Below are 22,867 nucleotides of genomic sequence, written 5' to 3'. Positions count from 1 at the left end.
GTCTCTTGACTGCTGCTCTGCATCTCTGGCACTGCACCCCAGCACCCCAGCTGCCCCGCGCCTTCTTCGGCTGCCCCCAACCACCTCTTCTGTTTGTCCAAAAAAAAAGGAATATGAAATCGTCGGCCCAAGTGGAGAGGGGAGGCTATCGCAGGCGGTTGCCAGGGAGGGGAGGGGGGACTATCGCAGGCAATCACCGGAAAGGGAAAAAATGAGTGCGAGCGTTGGGAAGAGGGTGATAAGCGCCATTATTGTGCTCTCCCTGGGCTTTTGTCGGGAAGAAAAAAACTGAAGAGAAGCCATGGAACAAGAGTATTCAATTTGAGGGCATTTTGATCTTATTGAGGGATTGAAAAGTTAAAATATTATTTAAAATAGATCAGGAGTTATAAATTGGGTCAACAGGGATTAAAAATTGAACTCCTGCCTACAAATAGACCGGACATTAATTTTTTCTTATTTATTTGACATATTCTCGAATGACAGAGTTCTAGTCATTATAACTCTAAAGTTTTAGCAGACGTATAGTCTAATTCTTCTGTTCCCTTGTTAATTTATTTGCATTGAGCTAAACCCGGGGCTTGTGGCCTCCAAACGAAGTTGGGCCATTGCCTTGGCCATCATACCACAAACTCTTCGTTCAGGGAATTAACCATAAAAATCATGTGAAGTTGTGAGTTTAGAATCCACATTCTTGTAGTGTCATGGGTTTCAGAAGAAATCAAGAATCAAGGATCCCCATATATATGTACCGTCATATCAAAATACTAGCCAGCTAACATACTCATGCGAATTATTAATCCTCTCTGCCCGTTACAGGCTCAATGGAGATTGGGTTCATCACACAATAACCAGCAGGCAAATTCGAGCTCGGCGGCTCCCTCCCCTTCCAACCATTCATGCCCATAAAAAGCCTCTCCTTCTTTGTTTCATGCCTCCCTATCTTCCTTTGGTTTTGCTTCCAGCTAAACAAAGGATTCAATCCTATCTTTCCACGCCTGCCGCTCACTGGCACTGGCACTGGCACTGCATCCAGGCCCATCAGCTTGGCCACAACACTTGGCTTGCACCAGACTACACTCTCTCCTGCTAGAGTTGGTGGCAACCTTAGACTTCTCTCCAAGTCCACCTCATAGCCATTAGAAGACGAACCCCTGCTGCATGCGCTGGAACAACAAGCAGATTTCCGGCCACCTTCACATGCACTGCTCCTCGCACCAAAGTTGCGAAAGGATGACCGATACATGGCATCCTTCCCATCGAGAGAGAACCGAGGGTACCGATTCAGTGCATTCCTCACCGATCTCAGGATATCGGAGTTGTTCCCACAGGACATCCTCCGATGGCATGGCTCGCCATGGTCATCAAGCTTGGCCCTTCTTGCTGCCTTTGCATTGAGGTCCAGCTGCAAGATCATCTCCTCGAGAGTGAGCGAGCTTCTCGCTCCGATGCCCTCCCCCATGCAGGAGCCGACAAGAGATGGAGCAGCAATGCAAGACACATCTCGGCCAGCCTTCCTCTGATCTAAAGTTGATGCGGAGCCGACACCATTGCAGAAGCTTCCGATGCCTCTCTTCATCTTGGATGCTGGGGAGTTCCTCAGAAGAAAGGGAGGAGAGACGGGTAGCCTGGGGGAACTAAAAGGAAGTCGCAACCTGCCTTTGAGCGTGATCCAAATGAATGGACAGGTGGACTAGCAACGGTCGCTACAACAATCACATGGGAAAAGAGAGGGCTTCACAAGTTCCTTCACTGGGTTTCCATATCAACCCTGTGGCTTTTTTAACAACACCACAATCCAACAATTGGCCAAGCATTGTCAACCAAGTTTCAACAAAAAAAAATTCAGCGCCTTGGGTTGCTCAAAAACATTAATTGATGAGGAGACACCCTTAAATTTTTCATGTGATTCCTGAAATCCCAAGATGTCATTAAGGCCTGGTTAAGTACAGAACTATCAGTGGCCAGCAGTACCAGCAATGAAAGATTAAGCACTGGTCTAGTAACAAGTCCATGTAAGATACGTAACTTAACATTTCAACTTATAGAGTACAGACTCTGAATTGGAATTCTACCACAGAAGTCACCAAAAACAAAGACCGACCTGCAAATGGATGTATGACCATGTCTACGGTCCCATCTACCCTGAGGATTGGTGAGGCCTCATGTGCCTAGCTTGGTTAGGATCGTCTTTTGGCAATGAAGATGAGGATGACCCAGTCCTAAATATTTTTGTCCCAAAGAGATCTTTCCCCACCCTTCCCTTGAAGGAAAACCGCTTCTTGAAGTGGCTCCTGGTCAGTGAACCTCCATGTCGGGACCTTGGGAGAGACTGATTTCGCCTCAAATCACCCCCATTCTGAGATGAGTTCCCTGCACCATTGGAAGAAATGTTCAAACCCTGGCTTCTGCGAATGGATCTTAGAGCGACCTGCAAGGGTTCTGAAAATGATGTAGATCCTTCACTGCCAACAGCTTTCAGACATAAAGGGCATGGAGGCTCATGGATTTGGCTCTTGGGAGTAGTCTCCTCCAAGCAATCTGCATGAAAAACATGGTGGCATGGCAGTACCCCAGCAACTGGCATGTCACTGCTTCTGACAATCCGGTTTGAGCTCCATGGAGACTTCTGCCACAATAACCTCTCGCATAACCCACATTTCTGATATCTTGCTGAATTATTAAGGCACCTTTGGTTCTCTACAATGATATGATCTGTGATGTCGATCACATCATCATATCCAAAATCATAACTGCTGGCATTGCTCCATCTGAATCCTTCCCTCCTTGAACTCGTGTTGGGTTCTGGAAAACCTTCCGTCTTTTGAAGTTCTGTTATGGTTTTCCGGTACTTGAGATCTGGGCTCAAAATGTTCTCAGGCCACATGGGAGAAGTCCTGACATCATCTCCAGGTGTCATCCTGCCACCACTACTGGTTTCAGCCATTCGAAAGGCTTCAGCATCTGAAACAGGATTCCGGAAAACGAGCGGATAAACAGGTTTCGACATGAATGAGCGTCTGCCAGAAAAATGGCGAGGTGGGAAGAAGTTTGGCTGCTTGCTAGTGGATGCCCATCGACTAGAGCCTGGAAGCGGGGATGCAGAGCCATAATTGTTTAAAGCAGTAAAGTGCCTCTGCGACTAGGAATGCCAAAAAATGTTGCTCAATTAGTAAGATATTGTATGAATCCACCACACAACATTTTGAAGAAAGAAAGCATCGGTACCCTGAAATTTTTGTAAAAGGAGTTTGAAAGCGTACCTCATTAGACTGAGAAAATACAGAAGTATCAGGCCTTGCTCCTGATCATGTAGAAGAAATTAAAGATTAATTGAACAATAAGGAATAACTTGAAATGACATGGAGGAACTATATCTATGGAACTCTATATCTATGGAACTCTTCTATTGATAGACAAACAAGATCTCCAAGGTAAAAGAAGAAAAGATAACGCACCCCAAAAAAGTTAGTTAAATATTCTGGAAGTTTACTTCAGATTAAAATCCTCACAAGAGCTTCAATTAAACACCAATGAAATACTTTCAGTACATTATTCACATGAAATGATGTTAATGGAATCTGCAGACAGCTTATTATGATCATGTTTCAAACCGAGAGAGAGAGAGAGAGAGAGAGAGAGCTATCAGATTTAATTTTGACTCCTGTTGCCATCTGCAGGTCTGCAGACCTAATTCCATCAGGTATTGAAAACAACTATCTTAAATCAATCCTTGTGATAACATAATCTGGCATCTACAAAACATTTAGTCACCCACCAAAATTAACAAGTTCAACCAAGCTGACAGCTCGCTCACATACATCCATGTAAGCACATGAAAGCGACATCAGCCCACAGCTTAGATGAATCAGACACTCTAAACACCACCGCATTGTTGACCATGCCCCATTACAAGATCAGACAACCTTCAAACTTGAGCAAATGGACAGATTATGAAACCTAAGAAACAGCTCGTGAAACACTTCAAGGTCTTTTCAAACATTGTCAGTAGGAAGTTTCCTCTTTTTCTTTTTCTTTTTTTTGAAAAAAAAAATGCAGCACAAGCAGAACAAAAGAACAAATGGTATCAGGTGCTCACCTACTACTAAGGTGCCATACAAGACTGCCCAACCGAAATCCTATCCACGCATGCCCATCCAACTAATTTCTAGCCTCTTATATGTTCTGTTCTCAAAATTTTCTATTTATCTTCACCTCCAAATCGAACTCCAGATAGTCAGAAAACAACCTAATCTTCCTCACCATGCTCAAGCCAATTCCATACTGCCACAACATGAAAACGCTTGTTTATACAACAAAAAACTTCTTAATCCTCCCTAAATCCAGATAATCAAGATTCACTAATTGAACATGTAAGCAGCAGCCGCCTCATCACAAAAATATTAAATTACAAGGACTTTTGCTAAGACGATTAGCTACAGGAAGATCCAGATCATTTTCATACACCCAAAATTAATAATATACAAATCAGGAAGGTCTGGAATGGACTAAACATCTGGAGTCCAAGTGGTCTTCCTCTAACACTTAGGTTGAAGATAATTCTTCTAATTCCAAGTTCTTAATGTTACTTCCAACATTTGGCCTGTAGTGACCAAATACTAGCATGGACGTTTGGTATTCCTATAGATGTCAATACCAATACATAAAGACTCAAGTCAACCTGGCAAAACATAGGTCGAAGTGGGGGAGTAATATTACTATGAATGCTATAGGCAAGATATAACAATTCGGGAAATGATGAATTTTTGGTGCTAACAGTATGTTCTTCAATATAATGTGTTCTTACACCTCAGATGTTAAGTATTTAAGGTAAGAAAAGTAGCTCTTCAAGTCTCATTGACAAGACATCACCATAAGCACAAATGAATATAGACATGCATGTAATGGATTTATGCATGCACTCATGCAAGTCTAGAGGTATGCAAGCACGTTTGCATGGTGGAATGAGTAAGCAGCGACATGACTAAAATTTTTAGTATTGAAGCAGGGAAGTTAATTCTTGATATCATAATTTTTAAAGCCAAGAACAATAATGAGTTCCAATTAAGAAAAAATGAATCTTTTTTTTTCTTTTGCCCACAGCTCAAGCCTCAAAAGGCACAGGGAGTGGGAGTAGTAGATGATAGACAAAAAGCAAACTTAGTTGGAGAGCAAGTTCAACACAATTTGATGAACCATCCAAGGGTAGTATTTCTATGGAAAAGCTATATGAGGAAACCATTCATGCAAAAATGTATTTTGTTAAGATATGTCCTGTCTAATGGCTAGTTCATCACCATCCAAGGGTAGTATTTCTATGGAAAAGCTATATGAGGAACCCATTCATGCATTTGTTCAGATATGTTTTGTCCAACAGCCGGTTCATCAAAAAGATGCATAGATCCAAAAAGTTTAGCAAGAAGGTATGCAATGCTTGTGGTTTATTAAAATATTCTCTCTATAACATAGGTTAAAGCATGCGTTATGTCATAGTCCCACATTGACTAATAAAAAGGGTACTACATGGGTTCATTAGCTTAGGCTGGTCCTCTTTTTGGCTGTAAGTCCGTGATGCTTATGAAACTTAAACACACATATAAACACAGACCTCAATAAATCATGTCTGACTGCACTCGACAAGAAAAATTACCATAAAGCATATGCTGCTACCAACAAATGCCAAAGTATAGGAATTCAAATACAGAAAATAGTTAAATGTAAGTATGAAACAATATCATAATGGTCAGAGGAAGAGTAAATAACTATTTTTCAACACATAAGCACGATTTGAGCACTTATGTCATCATGATTGTGTTGAATCAATAAATTGTAACAGAATTTGGACAATCCAGATAGTAACTGTTAGAATTATGCTACCAACAAATGCCAAAGTATATCTCTAAACACGGTATGTACTTGCTTGTCAAGTATGTACTTCTTTTCTCATGTACTTATTTCTCATCTATTTAAAGAGATGGGATCTTATTAATGAATTGAATCCTTTTGAGCTTTTCCTTTCAATATGGTATTAAAGTGGTTGCCGCACCATCTCTACAATCCTAGACCTCCACTGCCCCCTCCTTCCACAACAGACCGTAGCAACTCTTCTAGCCACAGTAGCTCTTTTGCAGTAGCCCCTGCCGTAGTAGCCAACATCACAGCCCCTCCTCTTCGCCGACAACCTTCAAAACCCTAACCGTACCAAAGTTCCAACTCCCTTCTCAAAAATCCTACCTGTCTTCTCCCTTTTCAAAGCCTTTTAAACCACCACCGCCGCCACTTTCCATCTCCACGTCAGCCTTCTTCATCGCCCTCTTCCTCCACTGTTAGAGATCTCTGGCGACCGTTGCCTCTGGTTCTTACTGAAACCCTAGCCATCGCCGAGGACTTTGGATTCTTGTCCTTGTTGGATCCTTAATATTGCAGTTCTGAAATCTATCTGTTTACACTATAGCAGTCCATCCTTTGCCATCTTGGAGGTCTGATTAATGCTTCTGTCTGTTGTTTGCTGAAATCTGCTTGTTATTCTACAAGATTGGCTGAGGGACCCTCTGTGCATTTCAAGAAGCAATCTGTTCTTAGACAAATCAACATAGGTTCCTTTCTTATGCCATGTAGAAGTCCTTCAACTGTCTTTCTGTTTATCCGGCATTTAAAGAAGCAATCTATTCTGAGACAAATCAATATAGGTTCCTTTCTTATGCCATGCAAAAGTCCTTCGACTGTCTTTCTATTTATCTACTAATCACGGAAGCAGTACATTGCCCGTGATTTCTCTGGCTGCCATGTAAAGATATCCTTCCTTTCCTTTTTTACTGTCTGACTGTTGACTGTTTATGTCCTCTCTGGAGGCTATGGTGTTCTTAAATCATGATAACAAACAACTCTCGATACCTCTGCCTCCCGGTTCTGATGCTGTGACAAGGAATGTAACGCAACTATAGTAAAACACAATAGCACTAACTATCTTTTGTAGATCCAATCGTTCAAATTATTTATTGATACCCAACGAAAGATGTGACACCTGACTGAAGATCCTTCAAATTCCAAAAATCCTACCAATGACGACTAGCTGGCTAGTGACTAAGTCTATGTTTTTTGGTATTTTCAACTCTATATGTAACAAGCTGGGCATGTTTGATATATATGCTCCAACTTGAGGAGTGTTAGAATTATTCTTATTTAATGAGTTCTTATATAGGAAGGACATGTGATGAATACTTAATTTAGGACGCTAGAGGCACTAAATATTGTAATCATTAATGTTATTTTATTAAAAATTTAATGCTATCTAGTCTATTTTGCAGGTAATTAGGAGTTTGGGTTCATACGATTCAATTTGGACTCAAATTGGTTCAGATTTGAGGAACCAAGCAATCAGCTCTTATTTCAGTGTGAACGCAACTTAAAGATCAAGGGTCAAGAAGCAACCTTTCCAATCAAAGGTCCAGATTAAAAGATAAATGAAACTAAGTGTGAACACGACTTATTGATCAACGGAGGAGAATCAATATGAAGATCCAAAGGTCCTTATTCACACTCCCATCTCTCTTTTCATGAAACCCTAGCCTCCTCACTCTATAAATAGAACCCCAAGGCCTTCCTCTTTTTGGAATCAAGCCAACGCCTAAGTTCTCTTCAAGCTTCTCTCTTTCTCTCTCCCTCTTCCTCTTCTTCATAAGTCTAGGAGAGGTACTAACCCTAGCACAACATATTCTTCCATAGATCCCTTTTCCACATCCCATCAAATCTAGGAGAGGTTCTAATCCTAATGCCGCTATCCTTTCTCTGTTACATATCCGCTTCCATCAACCTTTCTTCCTTAGGAGTTTCTGTACCAAGCCTTCCAGCCATCCTGTCGCTGTCTGTACGGAGGAAGACGAAGGATTCAAGGAGACACATCCACCATCGGGCGCAGCAAGAAGATCAACTTGATTTAGTTGTCTTGTATCGCAATTTTATTTCTTTTCTTTATGTATGCTTCTTTATTAGATTAATGAAAAATAATTTTATTTTTCATGTTTCTTTCTTAATCTTTTTTTACAATTTATTATTATTTTTTTTGCATTTTTAAAATAATCAACTAAGATCCCTACAGATACGATCCCGACTCACCCTATCTACATAGTAGTGAGTAGGATTAATTTTGGTGTGCTACGACACGCATCAAATTTTGGCACCGTTGCCGGAGATTTTGACGCGATTGTTTTGAAAAAAAAAATTCAAAATAAAAAAAAATCTATAAAATAAAAAAAAATATTTTACTACTTTCTAGATTTTTATTTCTACTTTAGATTGCTTGATTTCCTTTTATGTATTCTTTTTCAAAATTTTTGCCTCATATTACTCTTCGTATATGATAGATTTACTATTTTATATTTAGTTTTCTTTATTTGCATGCATAGAAATATTTTCTACTTCCTATAACCTAACAATTTACTGCTTTCTATAGATTAAAATAATTTACTTTTTATATAATTAGTGATTTCCTGCTTCATAAGTAGATTAGATTCTTAGCCTTTTATTTGGATTATGTAGTTATCTTTTATTCTTAACTGTGAGATTACCTTATTTGCATAGTTAAGTAGTTACTTATTTATTATTGTCTATTATTCCTAGTGATTTACTGCTTTCTATAGTTTAGAATAATTTATTATCCTAAAAGTAGATTTGATTTATTACTTTATTTGTAGAATAACTACTTGCCTTTTAATCTATTTACTTTTCATTTAGTTAGATTCACTTGATCTTCTAATATCTAATTAACCTAATTTAAAAATTACTTTTATTTTTCTTGCTAAAAGATAACATAATATAAAAGGAATACAACGATAATACATAACACTTGACTAATATAAATAAATCAATTAAATTTTAAAATCCACTTAACATGTTTGAACATCTTTTCCTTTTGCATTGCATATTTTCATAAAAAAAAATCTTAAGGGCAAAACCCTAATCAATATAAGGTGGAAATTTATCACCCTTCCTTGGCCCACAAATCACTACCTTGCAATTACATTGACCTAAACTTCTAATTTAAAATCGATTAGACGTTAACCCTTAAGGATCCTCGAGCTCAGTAGGACAAGGAACCCTAAAAGTTAGACCGGATTCAGGTTAGTCAGTTTAACTGGTGTCTAGAAAAATGGTTCAGGGATTACGTCCTGAAGGAAGGTGGTTCATTAATTGGTTCCATTCGCTAATCTGACCAACACAGTTGGTGTCTAAGGAAAGCAACGGGGGGACCCCCATCAACCTTACACTTATCTGACCAGTTGAGCGGCTAGTCTGCTACTTGAAGTGCTTGAAGATGACTTTGGCAGTTAGGAGCTGTCTAGATCTAGGATAATCCATAAAATTGATTGAACCACTTGATTGTTGACTAAAAATATCAAATCTAATTAATTCTTCTGTATCTTCTTAGCATTAGAACTCCTTAGGTTCTCTTCTTTAGAATTCTTTTCCCTCCTACTCTCCTTTCTCTTTCAAAAAAAAAACTTGTTGAAATTAAAACTCGATGAGATCTTTTGGGTGCATGCTAGGACGCCGATCATTACAACCTAATTTACACCCATTAGACCTAGAGAAAAAATGATTCGAATAAACCAAATCAAAACTATGGATCCAAAAAAGAGACCGACCCACCACGACAATTGAGAGAGTATTTTACTCCCTCATCTTACACTTACTCGTCATGTATCCAGCCTCCTCCTGCGGAGGCGGCACAATACGAAATCAAATCCAGCATTATTCAAATGCTCCATCATTCTATGGACCGATGAATGAGGATTCGTTAAACACTTGGACGAATTTCTTGAGATATGCTCCACGGTAAAAATCCAAAATTTCTCCGATGATATCCTCAGGTTGAAACTGTTCCTTTTTCACTTAAGGACAAAGTCAAACATTGGTTAAATTTCCTAGATTCCATAATCATTTCAACTTGGGACCATCTTCAGAGAGAATTCCTCAAGAAATACTTTCCAATTGGAAAAAACGAATCAAATTAAAAAAGCCATCACTAGTTTTTCCCAATTGGATGGTGAACTTTTTCATGAGACAGAAAAAGGTTAAGAGATCTTATTCGTAAATGCCCCCACCACGCTGTCCTCAAATGGCAACTTGTTCAGTGTTTCTACGATGGTCTATCGGAGAAACACCGACAAATGATCGATGCATCGTGTGGTGGGACATTCATGCTAAATAGTGAGGACGAGGCTTGGCAGCTCTTTGAAACACTTAGTGAGAACTCCCTACATCATATGTCTGCCACCTCTAGAGAACAACCCATGTCTCAACAGAAAAGAGATGGAATCTATCAGATTGGAAATGTTATGGATATCCACAGTAAGGTAGATGAGTTGTCCCAAAAATTAGACCGTCTTCTGAATACTGGACACTTTCGATTCTACCTAATCCAGTGCAAGATGTTTGTGCATTGTGTGCAAGCCCGACTCATTTTGTTAGTGAATGTCCAACCGCACCTCAATTTTCTGAATTTGTGCATAAGCGGGTCCAGCAAGCTCAAGCCCAACAAGCTCGTAGATCAGGAAATAATCCATATTCGAACACTTATAACCCCGATCGGGGAAACCACACAAATTTTTCCTGGAGATCACAGCCAGTGGTTGGCCTGCTGTACCTAGACCAAATTATCAAGACCCGACATATAGGCATGATTCATACCACCAGTTTCAAAATACTCCTCAACCATCTATCACTGGTCACAACTCAGCTTTTGAGGATAAAGTTCTAAAAGCACTATAACGATTAGAAGTCAACACCCAGACCCTTAACTCTCACACGCAATCCATTGCTAAGCTAGAGACCCAAATAGGTCAACTAGCAACCGCAATCAGTAGGAGAGAAAAATTACCTAGCCAAACTGAGAGCAATCCGAGAGGACAATTCATGGTTGAGAGCTCCAATACTCCAGATACCTTTTCTGAACAAGCCAAATCAATCATGACTCTCAAAAATGGAAAGGTCATTGAACACACGAGTAAAATCAATGAGACCGACCCTAGACCTCTAAGCCTAAATCACCTAAGAGCAAGGAGGACACAAAAGTAGAAAAAGGACCAACTGCACCGGAATCACCTGACTTGTCTAAAGCCCCATTTTCAAGTGCCCTAAAAGCCCCAGCCCAAATCACCTAAGAGCAAGGAGGACACAAAAGTAGAAAAAGGACCAACTGCACCGGAATCACCTTACTTGCCTAAAGCCCCATTTTCAAGTGCCCTAAAAGCCCCCACTCTTGTGGATAAGAAAGGAAGAAGACTTGATGAGATGTTGGAATTATTTAAGCAAGTCCAAATTAATCTCCCCCTTCTAGATGCAATCAAACATGTCCTAGCTTACGCAAAATTTTTGAAAGAATTGTGCATCCAGAAACGTAAATCTCGATCACAACTCCCGAAGAAAGTATGCCTCACCGAACAAGCTAGCTCTGTATTCCAGCACGCTACCCCTCCAAAGCTTAAAGATCCAGATACCCCTACCATTTCTTGCATTATAAGAGACCTTCACATCGAATAAGCTCTCCTATATCTAGGAGCGAGTGTGAACCTTTTACCTAGCTTGGTTTATAAACTTTTTGGATTCGGACAATTGAAACCCACATCGGTCACTCTACAGTTAGTTGATAGATCAATTAAGACACCACGTGGGATGATCGAGGATGTTTAGGTCAAGGTAGATGAGTTCTATTTTTCAATTGATTTTTTAGTCCTTGACATGGAACTGAGTGGCAATCCAAGGTAAATTCCCATTATCTTAGGCAGACCCTTCCTAGCTACGGCAAATGCGTGCATCAATTGTAGGACAGGAGTCATGGACGTATCATTTGGGAATAAGAAACTGAGATTAAATGTGTTTAGTGCATCCCAGAGACCATCAATGGATAGTTGCTTCGAGATAGATACATTCGAGGATACTATAGAGGAAGCAACATCAATGATTTTTGCACATAATTTTCGAGACACCTATTTGACGTACTTTGGAGTGGACGACTGTGATATGGAGGGAGGTAGTGAAGAAGTAAACATTTTAGTTGATACATCAAGTGATGAAACTACTCCCCATTGGACAATCAAATATGAGCCATTGCCTGCATTAGCCAATACACCCACAGTCCCATCATTAGAATCACCACCTGCACTAGAATTAAAGCCACTTCCGGCCACACAAGTATGCATTCCTAGGACCTAATGACACCCTTCCGGTGATCATTGCATCAAACTTGACCCCGGATCAAGAAGCACAATTGGTTGGTGTTCTGAAGGAAAATAAAAAGACTATCGACTGGTCCATTACCGATCTAAAAGGAATTGACCCCTCCATCTGTATGCACCATATTCATTGCGAGACAGATGCCAAACCCCATCGAAACATGCAGAGGAGACTGAACCCAAATATGCGGGTAGTGAAGAAAGAGGTGGTAAAATGGTTAGACGCTGGAATCATCTACCCCATATCCGATAGTAAATGGGTCAGCCCTACTCTAGTACCTAAAAAAGCAGGTATTACTGTGGTGGAGAATGAAGAAGGTGAATTGCTTCCCATTCGCATACCATCTGATTGGCGAGTGTGCATTGACTATAGGAAACTCAATACCGTTACTAGAACGGATCATTTTTCATTACCCTTCGTTGATCAAATCCTAGAACGGCTAGCAGGTCAACATTTTTTTTATTTCCTAGATGGTTATTCGGGGTACAATCAGATACCTGTATTTCTAGATGACCAAAAAAAGACGACCTTCACTTGCCCTTACGGCACTTTCGCTTTTCGACGTATGCCGTTCGGACTCTGCAATACACCCGCTACATTTCAACGGTGCATTTTGGCCATTTTTTCGGATATGGTGGATAAATATCTCGAAGTATTTATGGATGATTTCTCCGTATTTGGAACCACTTTTGAGGATTGTCTTCATAACCTCTCCAAAATCCTTAAGCGCTGCACGAAGACAAATTTGGTTTTAAGTTAGGAAAAGAGTCATTTCATGGTTCGGGAAGGAATCGTATTGGGACATTATTTCCGAAAGGAGGATTGAGGTAAATAAAACGAAAATTGAGGTCATGTCAAAACTACCACCCCCCACTTCGGTTCGACAAATACGATCTTTCTTAGGTCACGCTAGATTTTACAGATGCTTCATTAAAAATTTTAGTAAAATATCGAGACCCTTGTGCAATCTGCTGGCCAAGGATACACCATTTGTCTTTAATGAAGAATGTCTACAAGCCTTCTACACGTTACGAACAGTCCTGACAACAGCATCCATAATAAAACCTCTTGATTGGTCCTTCCCATTTGAAATCATGTGTGACGCTTCTGATTTTGCAATAGGAGCCATCTTAGGTCAAAGAATCAATAAGGAGCACATGTGATCTATTATGCTAGCAAAATTCTATCCGATGCTCAATTGAACTACACCACGACAGAAAAAGAACTACTAGCGATGGTATTTGCCCTTGATAAATTTCGTTCATATCTGTTAGGGTCTAAGATTCTAGTGTATTCTGATCCGCGGCTTTAAAACATCTGCTCTCAAAAAAGATACTAAACCACGATTGATCAGATGGATCCTTCTGCTTCAAAAATTTGATCTAAAAATCCGAGACAAGAAAGTTCCAAAAATGTGATCGCTGATCATATTTCTAGAATCTTAATTGATCATACAATGGATACAGATGAAGTCAAAAAAAAATTTCTGACGAATAACTTTTTGCAACATCCTCTGATCAAATCCCATGATTTGCCCACATCATTAACTACTTGGCAACAGGGCATGTTCCTCTCCATTGGACAAAACAGGAGAAGGATCGATTCTTCTCACAGGTCAAACATCATTATTGAGAGAAACCCGAATTGTTCAAACATTGCTCTGACCAAGTGATTCGACGCTGTCCCTGAGGGTGAGTATCAAAGTATACTTACCTTTTGTCATTCTCATGCATGCGGGGGACATTTCAGTGGGAAAAAACGGCCGCAAAAGTGTTACAAAGTGGATTTTACTGACCGACATTATTTAAGGATGCACATAAATTTTGCCTTGAGTGCTTGTGCTGTCAGCAAACGAAAAATATTTCTAGAAAAAACATGATGCCCCTATCTCCCATCTTAGTCGTGGAAGTTTTTGATGTTTGGGGAATCGATTTTATGGCCCCTTTCCTCCATCCTATGGATATGAATATATTTTGGTTGCGGTAGATTACGTATCTAAATAGGTTGAGGCTAAGGCAATCAGAACGAATGATCACAAGATGGTAATCAAATTCATCCAACAGAATATCTTAAGTCGATTTGGTTGCCCAAGAGCCATTATTAGTGGAGGTACACACTTCACGAATAGGCACTTTAAAGTTTAATGAAGAAATATGGAATCACTCACAAAGTTGCCACACCATTCACCCCAAACTAGTGGCCAAGTAGAAGTCTCCAACAGGGAGATCAAACGAATTCTTGAAAAGACGGTTAGGCCTAATCGAAAAGATTGGTCTGGACGATTAAACGATGCATTATGGACCTACCGTACTACATACAGGACCCCGATAAAATGTCTCCTTATCGATTCGTTTTTGAAAAAGCCTGCCATCTACCGGTAGAGCTAGAATACAGCACATTTTTGGCCATAAAGCAATTCAATTTCGATATGAAAAATGCTAGTAATAGAAGATTACAATTGAACGAATTAGAAGAGCTACGCAATGAAGCATATGAGAGTTCACGAATTTATAAGGCTCGAGCTAAGGCTTATCAGATAAATACATTTCACGAAAAACGTTCGAACCTAATCAAAAAGTGTGGCTTTATAATTCGAGGTTGCGACTATTCCCTGAAAAACTCCGTTCACGTTGGGATGGACCATATGTCATAACTCAGATGTTCCCTCATGGAGCAATTGAAATCAAAGATCCTAAACAGGAAAACACCTTCAAAGTAAATGGCCAACGATTGAAACATTATGTGAATGAAATTAGAGATGGCGAGCAAGTTGACTCAATTGAATTACAGGATCCAGTTTACAATTGAACTTTGGCTTGGTCTGGCTGAAGACTTAAACTTAGCGCTTGTTGGGAGGCAACCCAATATTTTATTTTTCAGCTATCCAGTTTCTTTTTATTTTATAGAAATTTCTAAAAAGGACAATTAGCCAAGTTGGGGGAGCACCATGATCAATGGAGTCAAGAACACACTAGCCCAGCAATGAACGATATCTTAATCAACATTACACACATCGAACTCAGTGGTGTCCTTCTTTGTTACACTCTATTTTTACTTTGTTATGATTCTCTTCTTCCATTGGGGATAATGAAAATTAAGTTGGGAGGGAGAATAACTAATTAAGTCCTTGAGTATGGTCAGAAATAATTAGTTTTGTACATCTAAATTTTGTCTCAATTTGAAGTTAACTAGACACTCTAATCAATAAATGATTAACGGTATAGATAATTTTAGAGATATCGAAAAAAAATTATTAAGGACACCCAATTAATAGAAGAATTTAGATCAGACTAAATTTTGAAGTAATTCTAGAACCCTTTTCCCACCATCTCAATGAAGAATCTGCTTTATGAGGGTATGGATGGAAAGGTCGAGATATGCAAAAAAATTATTTTTCAAAAAAATAAAAAATAAAAAAAAATAAGGAGACTAAACGTAAGAAGACAATAAACCCTGCTCACATCAAGTTTGAGGACTTAAAGAGTAGAGTGGGAAGTCAGTGAAAGAAGATCTTTAAAAATTTTATGGCTAATACTCAACCATTAATTGGGTCGAATTGATAATCCAATGAAGTACCTCTTTAATGATCTAGCCAGATATCAACTATAGTTAAGAATGTTTAGGATAACTTTTAATTCAAGGACAATTTGATGTACAATGCTAATGTATCTATTTTACTCGAAGACGATAAAGTTCAAATTAGGAGGTATGATGAATACTTAATCTAGGATGCTAGAGGCACTAAATATTGTAATCATTAATGTTATTTTACTAAGAATTTAATGCTATCTAGTTTATTTTGCAGGTAATTGGAGTTTGGGTTCATACGATTCAATTTGGACTCAAATTGGTTCAGATTTGAGTGAACCAAACAATCAGCTCTTATTTCAGTGTGAACGCAACTTAAAGATCAAGGATCAAAAAGCAATCTCTCCAATCAAAGGCCCAGATTAAAAGATAAATGGAACTAAATGTGAACACAACTTATTGATCAACGGAGGAGAATCAATATGAAGATCCAAGGATCCTTATTCACACTCCCATCTCTCTTTTCATGAAACCCTAGCTCCTCACTCTATAAATAAAACCCCAAGGCCTCCCCTTTTTGGAATCAAGCCAACGCTTAAGTTCTCTTCAAGCTTCTCTCTTTCTCTCTCCCTCTTCCTCTTCTTCATAAGTCTAGGGGAGGTACTAATCCTAGCACAACATATTCCTCCATAGATCCTTTTCCACATCCCATCAAATCTAGAGAGGTTCTAATCCTAGTGCCGCTACCCTTTCTCTGTTACATATCCGCTTCCATCAACCTTTCTTCCTTGGAGTTCCTGTACCAAGCCTTCCAACCATCCTGTCGCTGTCTGCACGGAGGAAGACGAAGGATTCAAAGAGACACATCCACCATCGGGCGCAGCAAGAAGATCAACTTGGTTTAATTATCTTGTATCGTAATTTTGTTTATTTTCTTTATGTATACTTTTTTATTAGATTAATGAAAAGTAATTTTATTTTTCATGCTTCTTTCTTAGTCTTTTTTTTATAATTTATTATTTTTTCTTTTGCGTTTTCAAAATAATCAACTAAGATCCCTGCGAATACAATCCCGACTCACCCTATCTACATAGTAGTGAGTAGGGTTAATTTTGGTGTGCTATGACACGCATCAAAAGACATATTTAGTATATCTCTAAACTTAGTATCTCTCTAAATATAGTATGTACTTACTTTTCAAGTACGTATTTCTTTCTTTATGTACTTGTTTCTCATCTATTTAAAGAGATAAGATCTTATTAATGAATTGAATTCCTTTTGAACTTTTCCTTTCAACAGTAACAACATAACATTATATTTTTTCTTTAAAAAAAAATGGATTACAAAATGGGAATGTCAGCAGAATCCACTTGCAACTAGTATTGAAGACTGAGATCAATCCCTAGCTGAGTGCACAGAGAGCTAAGCATGATTTAAAAAAAAAAAAAGCCACCAAGAGCTAATAAGACAAAAGAAAGAATTAATGCAGGTGAGAATGAACAATAATGACATTAACTTAAAGCACATAAACAAGCAGTAAAAGTGCCTGAATCCTGAAGAGTAGTCATTTGGTCACAAAAGAAAGCCTCGTAGGATGGGCTTCTGCCTAGTGCTGCTTGAAATGATTTCAGCCACAAATTGATTCAATAATCAGTTGATAATCTTTTCAGTGAGAACCACTTATAACGTTTCTCTAAGGTTAACACTGCAGTTCAAAGCTATGATTATGAGTTGTTTGACATAGACCCCCAATCTCACCAAGCATAACAATGAACTTGCATTCTTTAATGATGAAAGCAAGTTTTATGGTAAACTTGCACCCAAGGTGCAATAAATGATATTTCTTGATTAGCCCTAAACAATTAAGTGATTAATATGCCTTCCCCAAAACTTTGGTGAGAGTAACCTTAGTCGATTTTTGAAATTTGAACTGATCAACTGACATGAAAAGGAAGAGCCCTAACATTTTATTTCAGGTTTATCGAGTAAAAGTTGGACTTTGATATCTTAAGTCTGCAGTTGGATAGATCTAAACCAAGAAGCCACAATGAGACATAATTGAAGGAACAGAAAACCTATAATTAAATATGCTTAGTTCTAATTTAATTTCAGAACCATGCTGCTTTCCATATTCGTTGCACAATAGAGAAATGGGAAAGAAGGAACAGCATATGGGAAGAGAAACAAAAGAAGGATAAAAGAAAAATAAAGAAGCAACATAGAAGTAAAAGAATGAGTAAGGAAAATGAAGAGTTACATATGTTACAAAGAGCTGAAATAGCATACCAACTCCCATCCTATTTGATAGAAACATATCTCGTATGATAAAATCTATAATCAGAGAAAGCCTTTATAATTATATCCGTACCAGCACCTATACCAAGTTCATCTACTTCACATCCTGAAAAACCATATAAAAACGTCATTATTTCTTCCCATGTGAAGACTTTCACAATCCTTAATTGCTTTGATACCTCCCAAAATATCCCTAAACAACCTAAAATAGCCTCACAAACTCTAAAATTCTAATTCCTCTTGGACTCTCAAGATGAATCCTTTCCTTCATCGCAGAAAAACAGTTCCTACTCCTCAAGGTCATACTGTTTTCCTGTTTGAGTCACTGGTTGACAGTTCAACCACAGATCAACCACGAGTTGACCGTACAATCTAACACTGCAAGTCCTGGAACCCCTCTTTCCTTTCTCAACCCACTCCAAGATATCGGACCCCCATCCCTCCATCTAAAAATCCCATGCCCATCTGAGATTCCTAAGCTAAGCAAACATTTGTCTCCATCTTAAACACCACTCACCTTAATCCTTCCATCTAAACTCCCTAATCTCTTCTTCCTTTGTCTCAAACTCTGTTGACCTCCTCTCTTCTACAAGGGACTCTAATCCCATGACCAAGTAATCATCCAAGAAAAAGTTTGGCAACAGCCAAGCCACGAGCTATTGAAGTCACACTCCAAAGAAAGAGAGGAAAAAGGAAAAAACCACATTGTAATTCGGCCCACCACATTGGTTCCCAGCCCCTCCTCACCTCCATTTCTCTTATGACACATCAGCCCAAGCGAAGGAAAAGAGAGTGAAGAAAACCCCAACAGAAGGATCGAGATTATTATTATTTTTTTCAATTTCTTTGGTTAAGTAGTCAAAATGTCCCAAGGCCAGAACCAATTTGACCACCAGTTCAAATGACTGAACTGTTTGACCCACAAGGTCAAATGGTTTTCTCAGAATTATGGGTTTTTGTGTGACCTGACCTGCTAGAACTCCCAGGTGACAAGCCAAGTGGACTAACTTGATTGATGTGCCCAGTTCATTAAACATTAGTTCTTCCCAACACACACTCCCACACCATCACATATTCTCTTATCCTCAGTTTACATCACTGCATAGCATGACCATGACACTCCAGCTTTTTGCTCCATACCTTTGTTGTGGCCCCAATTCTTTCTCCTCCGATTTCTTTGTTAGATTTTAAGAGCACAAGGATGTGGATTTGCTCAACAGGTTCCGGACAGGAGGTAATAACCATGATGAAGGTCGACAAGGAAAAATTATGCTAGGCCATCAAAGATCTAAAGTGAGTTCAGGACCATCAAAGATCTAAAGTAAGTTCACAATCTAAGTGAGTTCAAGGCCATCTAAGATCTGAAGCGAGTTCAAGGCCATCAAAGATCTGAAACGAGTTCAAGACTATCGAAGATTCAATATTGGAATTGCAGTCCATGGGAAGAATTTGCAGCAAAATTTAGAGAATTTTGTTGAGCATCATAACCTAACTATAGTCAGGGATATAAATCTCAAAGCATCATTGAGCACCTTGCCTAGGTGAACTCAAGCATTAGAAACTTCACAGTGTATGATTACCCATGATATAAAAAGCATGTTGATAAGACTATTCTATTGCTGGAGCCTTTTTTTTTTAATCTAAATATTTTAGAACAGTAATATTTAATGTACAGTAATCAAAACGTCCAAAACTATCAGATGGATTGACACTTTTTCACTCAAAAAGCATATCAAAGGTTTGTATCCTGGTCCTCTGAGCCTATAAGCCATAGTTTTTTAACATCATACATCATAGGAAGGGAAAGGAGAGCATTTTACTCTTTGTTCTCTTTTTTTTCTTAACAACTTCTGCTTCTCACGTGACTGACCTCATCAAACCTAAACATAAAAGACTTGATGAGCAACATAATATATACTTTGTAACGAGAAGCAAAATGTAAGTTGGATTTTTTATGTTGCATAGGTCACCTAACCTACCATCTTGGTTGTTCGAGATGCAATTTTTTAATCCTACATGGCTAATGAAATGGCTTTCTGAATAATACAGATATCCACAATTTAACAATGTCCACCAAATCAAAGCAAATTATATATATTAGATCGTTCACTTGGTCACCATTTTTCTTTTTTGATGCTTGGTCACTGTTTTTCATCTTGGCTAGTAGTAGAGACCCAACTTGATCCAAACAGAAATAAATTAAAATTCTAAGTCACTTTATCCACTTCCACCATTCAATTTTCCCATGCTACAAACTAGCTACTTGTATATTGCATCATCTTTGTTAAAATTCATACAGTTTGTAGTTTGCATTGATGTAGATTAATGGTCAACAAAAGGCCAATAAATCTATTATTAGCTTTTTCTTTGTTCACTTTCTAATACAAAAAAATAACCTTGGTGTAGGTTAACTAGATATCCATAGCTGACTTCAATCACAGAGTAATCACCTTGAGGGCCACCTTGCAGTGGCTAAACGAAACGATGTTCATTCTAAAATCCCTCACTTCTTTTGTCCTTCCCATCTTAGTAACGCAATGGCTAAAGGTTTGACTCAACAAATGGTACAACCCCCAAGGAAGGGCTCCTAAACAGCCTCCTTGCTATCATCAACAACATCCAAACAATTGTTGATAACCAAAGTTAAACTCTACTCTTGAACAACTGTCATTGCATTAAAAAACTGCATTCCCTTCATGCCAATCACAACTATCTCCCCTTACAACTTACCCTTAACCACCTAAATTAGGGCACCATACCTTCAATTAGTGCTTGCATCACTTTTTCCAATACATAAAAATCAATGTCCTCTTTCATAATCCAATTACCTTCCAAATTTAGGCTTCTCGCAGTTAACACAGCTTGCCTTCTTCAGACATTATATTGTCTTTTTTTCCCCAAATATTTAATGATTGTCTTTTTATCCCCAGATGCTTAATGCTCTTGAATGCTTCCTCTAATACATCTACTTATCCAATCCTCTTGCACATTAGGAAATAGGGAGTCTTTCATCATCGATTTTCTTCTATATTTATCCAATGAGTTCTCTTCATTAGCTTCCTTAGCTTCTTAATGAAAGACACCCAAAAGCAAGAAACCTTATGGTATGTTCCCATGCAAATTTTTCTGTCAAAAAAAAAAAAAAAAAAAGCAAGACCCTAAGCTTAAATTGTATAGACTACTAGTTATTGAGAAATAATGCACTATGTCTACCTCCAAGGTCATGTATCTTCCTAGGTAAAAAAAAAAAAATTCCATAAAAGGTGCCTTAAAGAGAGAAATGATGAAAAATAATGCCACAACTAGTTCCATCAAGTTAATTTTTCCTAAAAGGGTGCACATATTACCATCATTCATCAAATATTTCTTAATCAAACTATCCCAAAAATAAGATCAAACTTATCAATGGCAAAAAATAGATAGCCAAACAGTAGATTGCAAAACTATATATCTTTTTAATAAAGGTCACCTAGACAATAGCTTATTCCCATTATGATGTGAGTTGGAAGCAATTAAAAATTTAGACCGCAATATATCTCTTGAGGTACCACAAGGCAAATAAATGTCCCAGCTTCAATAGTTCCTGCTTGTGTTATTTTTCTTATGCTTATCCTGAACAGAAAAAACAAACACATGCAAGCATGAAATGTCACAAGAAAAAATGTGCATGCTGCACACATACATATTCTTAACAATCTTAACTTTGTATGCTCCACATACAATTCTGTAGATTATCAAGTCCTCTCCACAAACTAGAGGGTCGTCACTCACCAGTAATACAACTTCCAAAATCCCCATAGTCACTTCTGCAATGTCTAACCAAGAAAAGAGAGGGATAGATGCACTCATACATTCACAACCATAAACCCACATATTCATGCATGCACACAAGCACAAACACCCTTCTCCCTTCCTTTTATTCTTATAAGTCTGACAATGAATGGCAAGTTGGTCCATTCTTCTCTTTATCAATTACATGTTTTTTTTTCATCAATACCATCCTCTAACCTAAGTACAAACATTAAAATTTCTTAATTAACAAACTTACAAGAAGCTATTAATAAATTCTTGCACATGATACACAAACTACATAGTCCAAATCAATGCATAAAATAGATAAGAAATGCATGAGGAATGTCATTATGATGAAACCAGTCAATAACATGCTAAACAGGTAGAAATTGGCTAGACAGTTAGACACCAGCCCAAACATCAGCCTTAAGGTCACATTATGTAACAGAGATCCTGCTTATTAACATTTTTATCAAAGGGAATTGAGATTTAAGACATGGTGCACAATAAAGTGACCCCAAAATCCCAACAGATTCTATGACCATTTTTACAATCTAGAAAACCAGCACTCACTAGATGATATACAAGGTTAGAAGTCGAAGGGCACCAAACTACGTTCTGAGAACCAGTAATGCTGTAGTGAAACTATGTCCAGCACAAGATACACTTGCAGCACAATGATTATTGAAAATTATATGTCAAAAAGATGAAAAGAGAGTTTGTTCCTCTGCTCCTCCTTCGCTTGTCCATCTATTCAATGATGATTGAAAATTAAATGTCAGGAAGATGGAATGAGAGTTTGCTCATCTGTTCCTCCTTCACATGTCCATCTATTGCCTCTTACACCTAGGGGTGTAAATAAGCCAAGCTTGATCGAGCCTTGGTCTCACCAAGCTTGCTTGAAATTGATTTAGAGCTTGAAATGCTGGTTGTTCGCTGCTATTTTAAACTCAATTAGAGTCTAATTTCGAAGTAAGCTAAACACATGCCTAATCAAGTAGTTTGCAAATCCTAAATT

The 22,867-nt window shown here is 38.4% G+C and overlaps 2 protein-coding genes across 17 annotated transcripts in view; both read right to left on the bottom strand.

Annotated features, from left to right (window-relative positions):
• Positions 1-768: 768 nt before the first annotated feature.
• LOC109505836 (uncharacterized) lies at positions 769-1,739 on the bottom strand. The gene has a single exon (XM_029264551.2). The coding sequence runs from the start codon at positions 1,577-1,579 to the stop codon at positions 797-799; it is 783 nt and encodes a 260-aa protein (XP_029120384.2). The 5' UTR covers positions 1,580-1,739; the 3' UTR covers positions 769-796.
• Positions 1,740-1,875: 136 nt separating this feature from the next.
• Positions 1,876-22,867, bottom strand: part of LOC105044912 (uncharacterized) — a 38,181-nt gene continuing 17,189 nt past the window's right edge. For 14 of the 16 annotated variants that reach the window (XM_073257569.1, XM_073257570.1, XM_073257563.1 and 11 more), the window contains 2 exons: positions 3,264-3,304; positions 1,876-3,142 (listed from right to left, as the gene is read on the bottom strand). In XM_073257569.1, coding sequence (XP_073113670.1) covers positions 2,141-3,142; positions 3,264-3,304 — 1,043 coding nt within the window. In that variant the 3' untranslated portion in view covers positions 1,876-2,140. The remainder of the gene's footprint in view (positions 3,143-3,263; positions 3,305-22,867) is intronic. The other 2 variants (XM_073257572.1, XM_010922999.3) reach the window with 1 other exon arrangement.

Source organism: Elaeis guineensis, chromosome 5 (assembly GCF_000442705.2).
Source record: "Elaeis guineensis isolate ETL-2024a chromosome 5, EG11, whole genome shotgun sequence".
NCBI classification, from domain to species: Eukaryota; Viridiplantae; Streptophyta; class Magnoliopsida; order Arecales; family Arecaceae; genus Elaeis; species Elaeis guineensis.
Note: the sequence above shows the minus strand (reverse complement) of the source record. Positions and strands in the feature narration are given on the sequence as shown.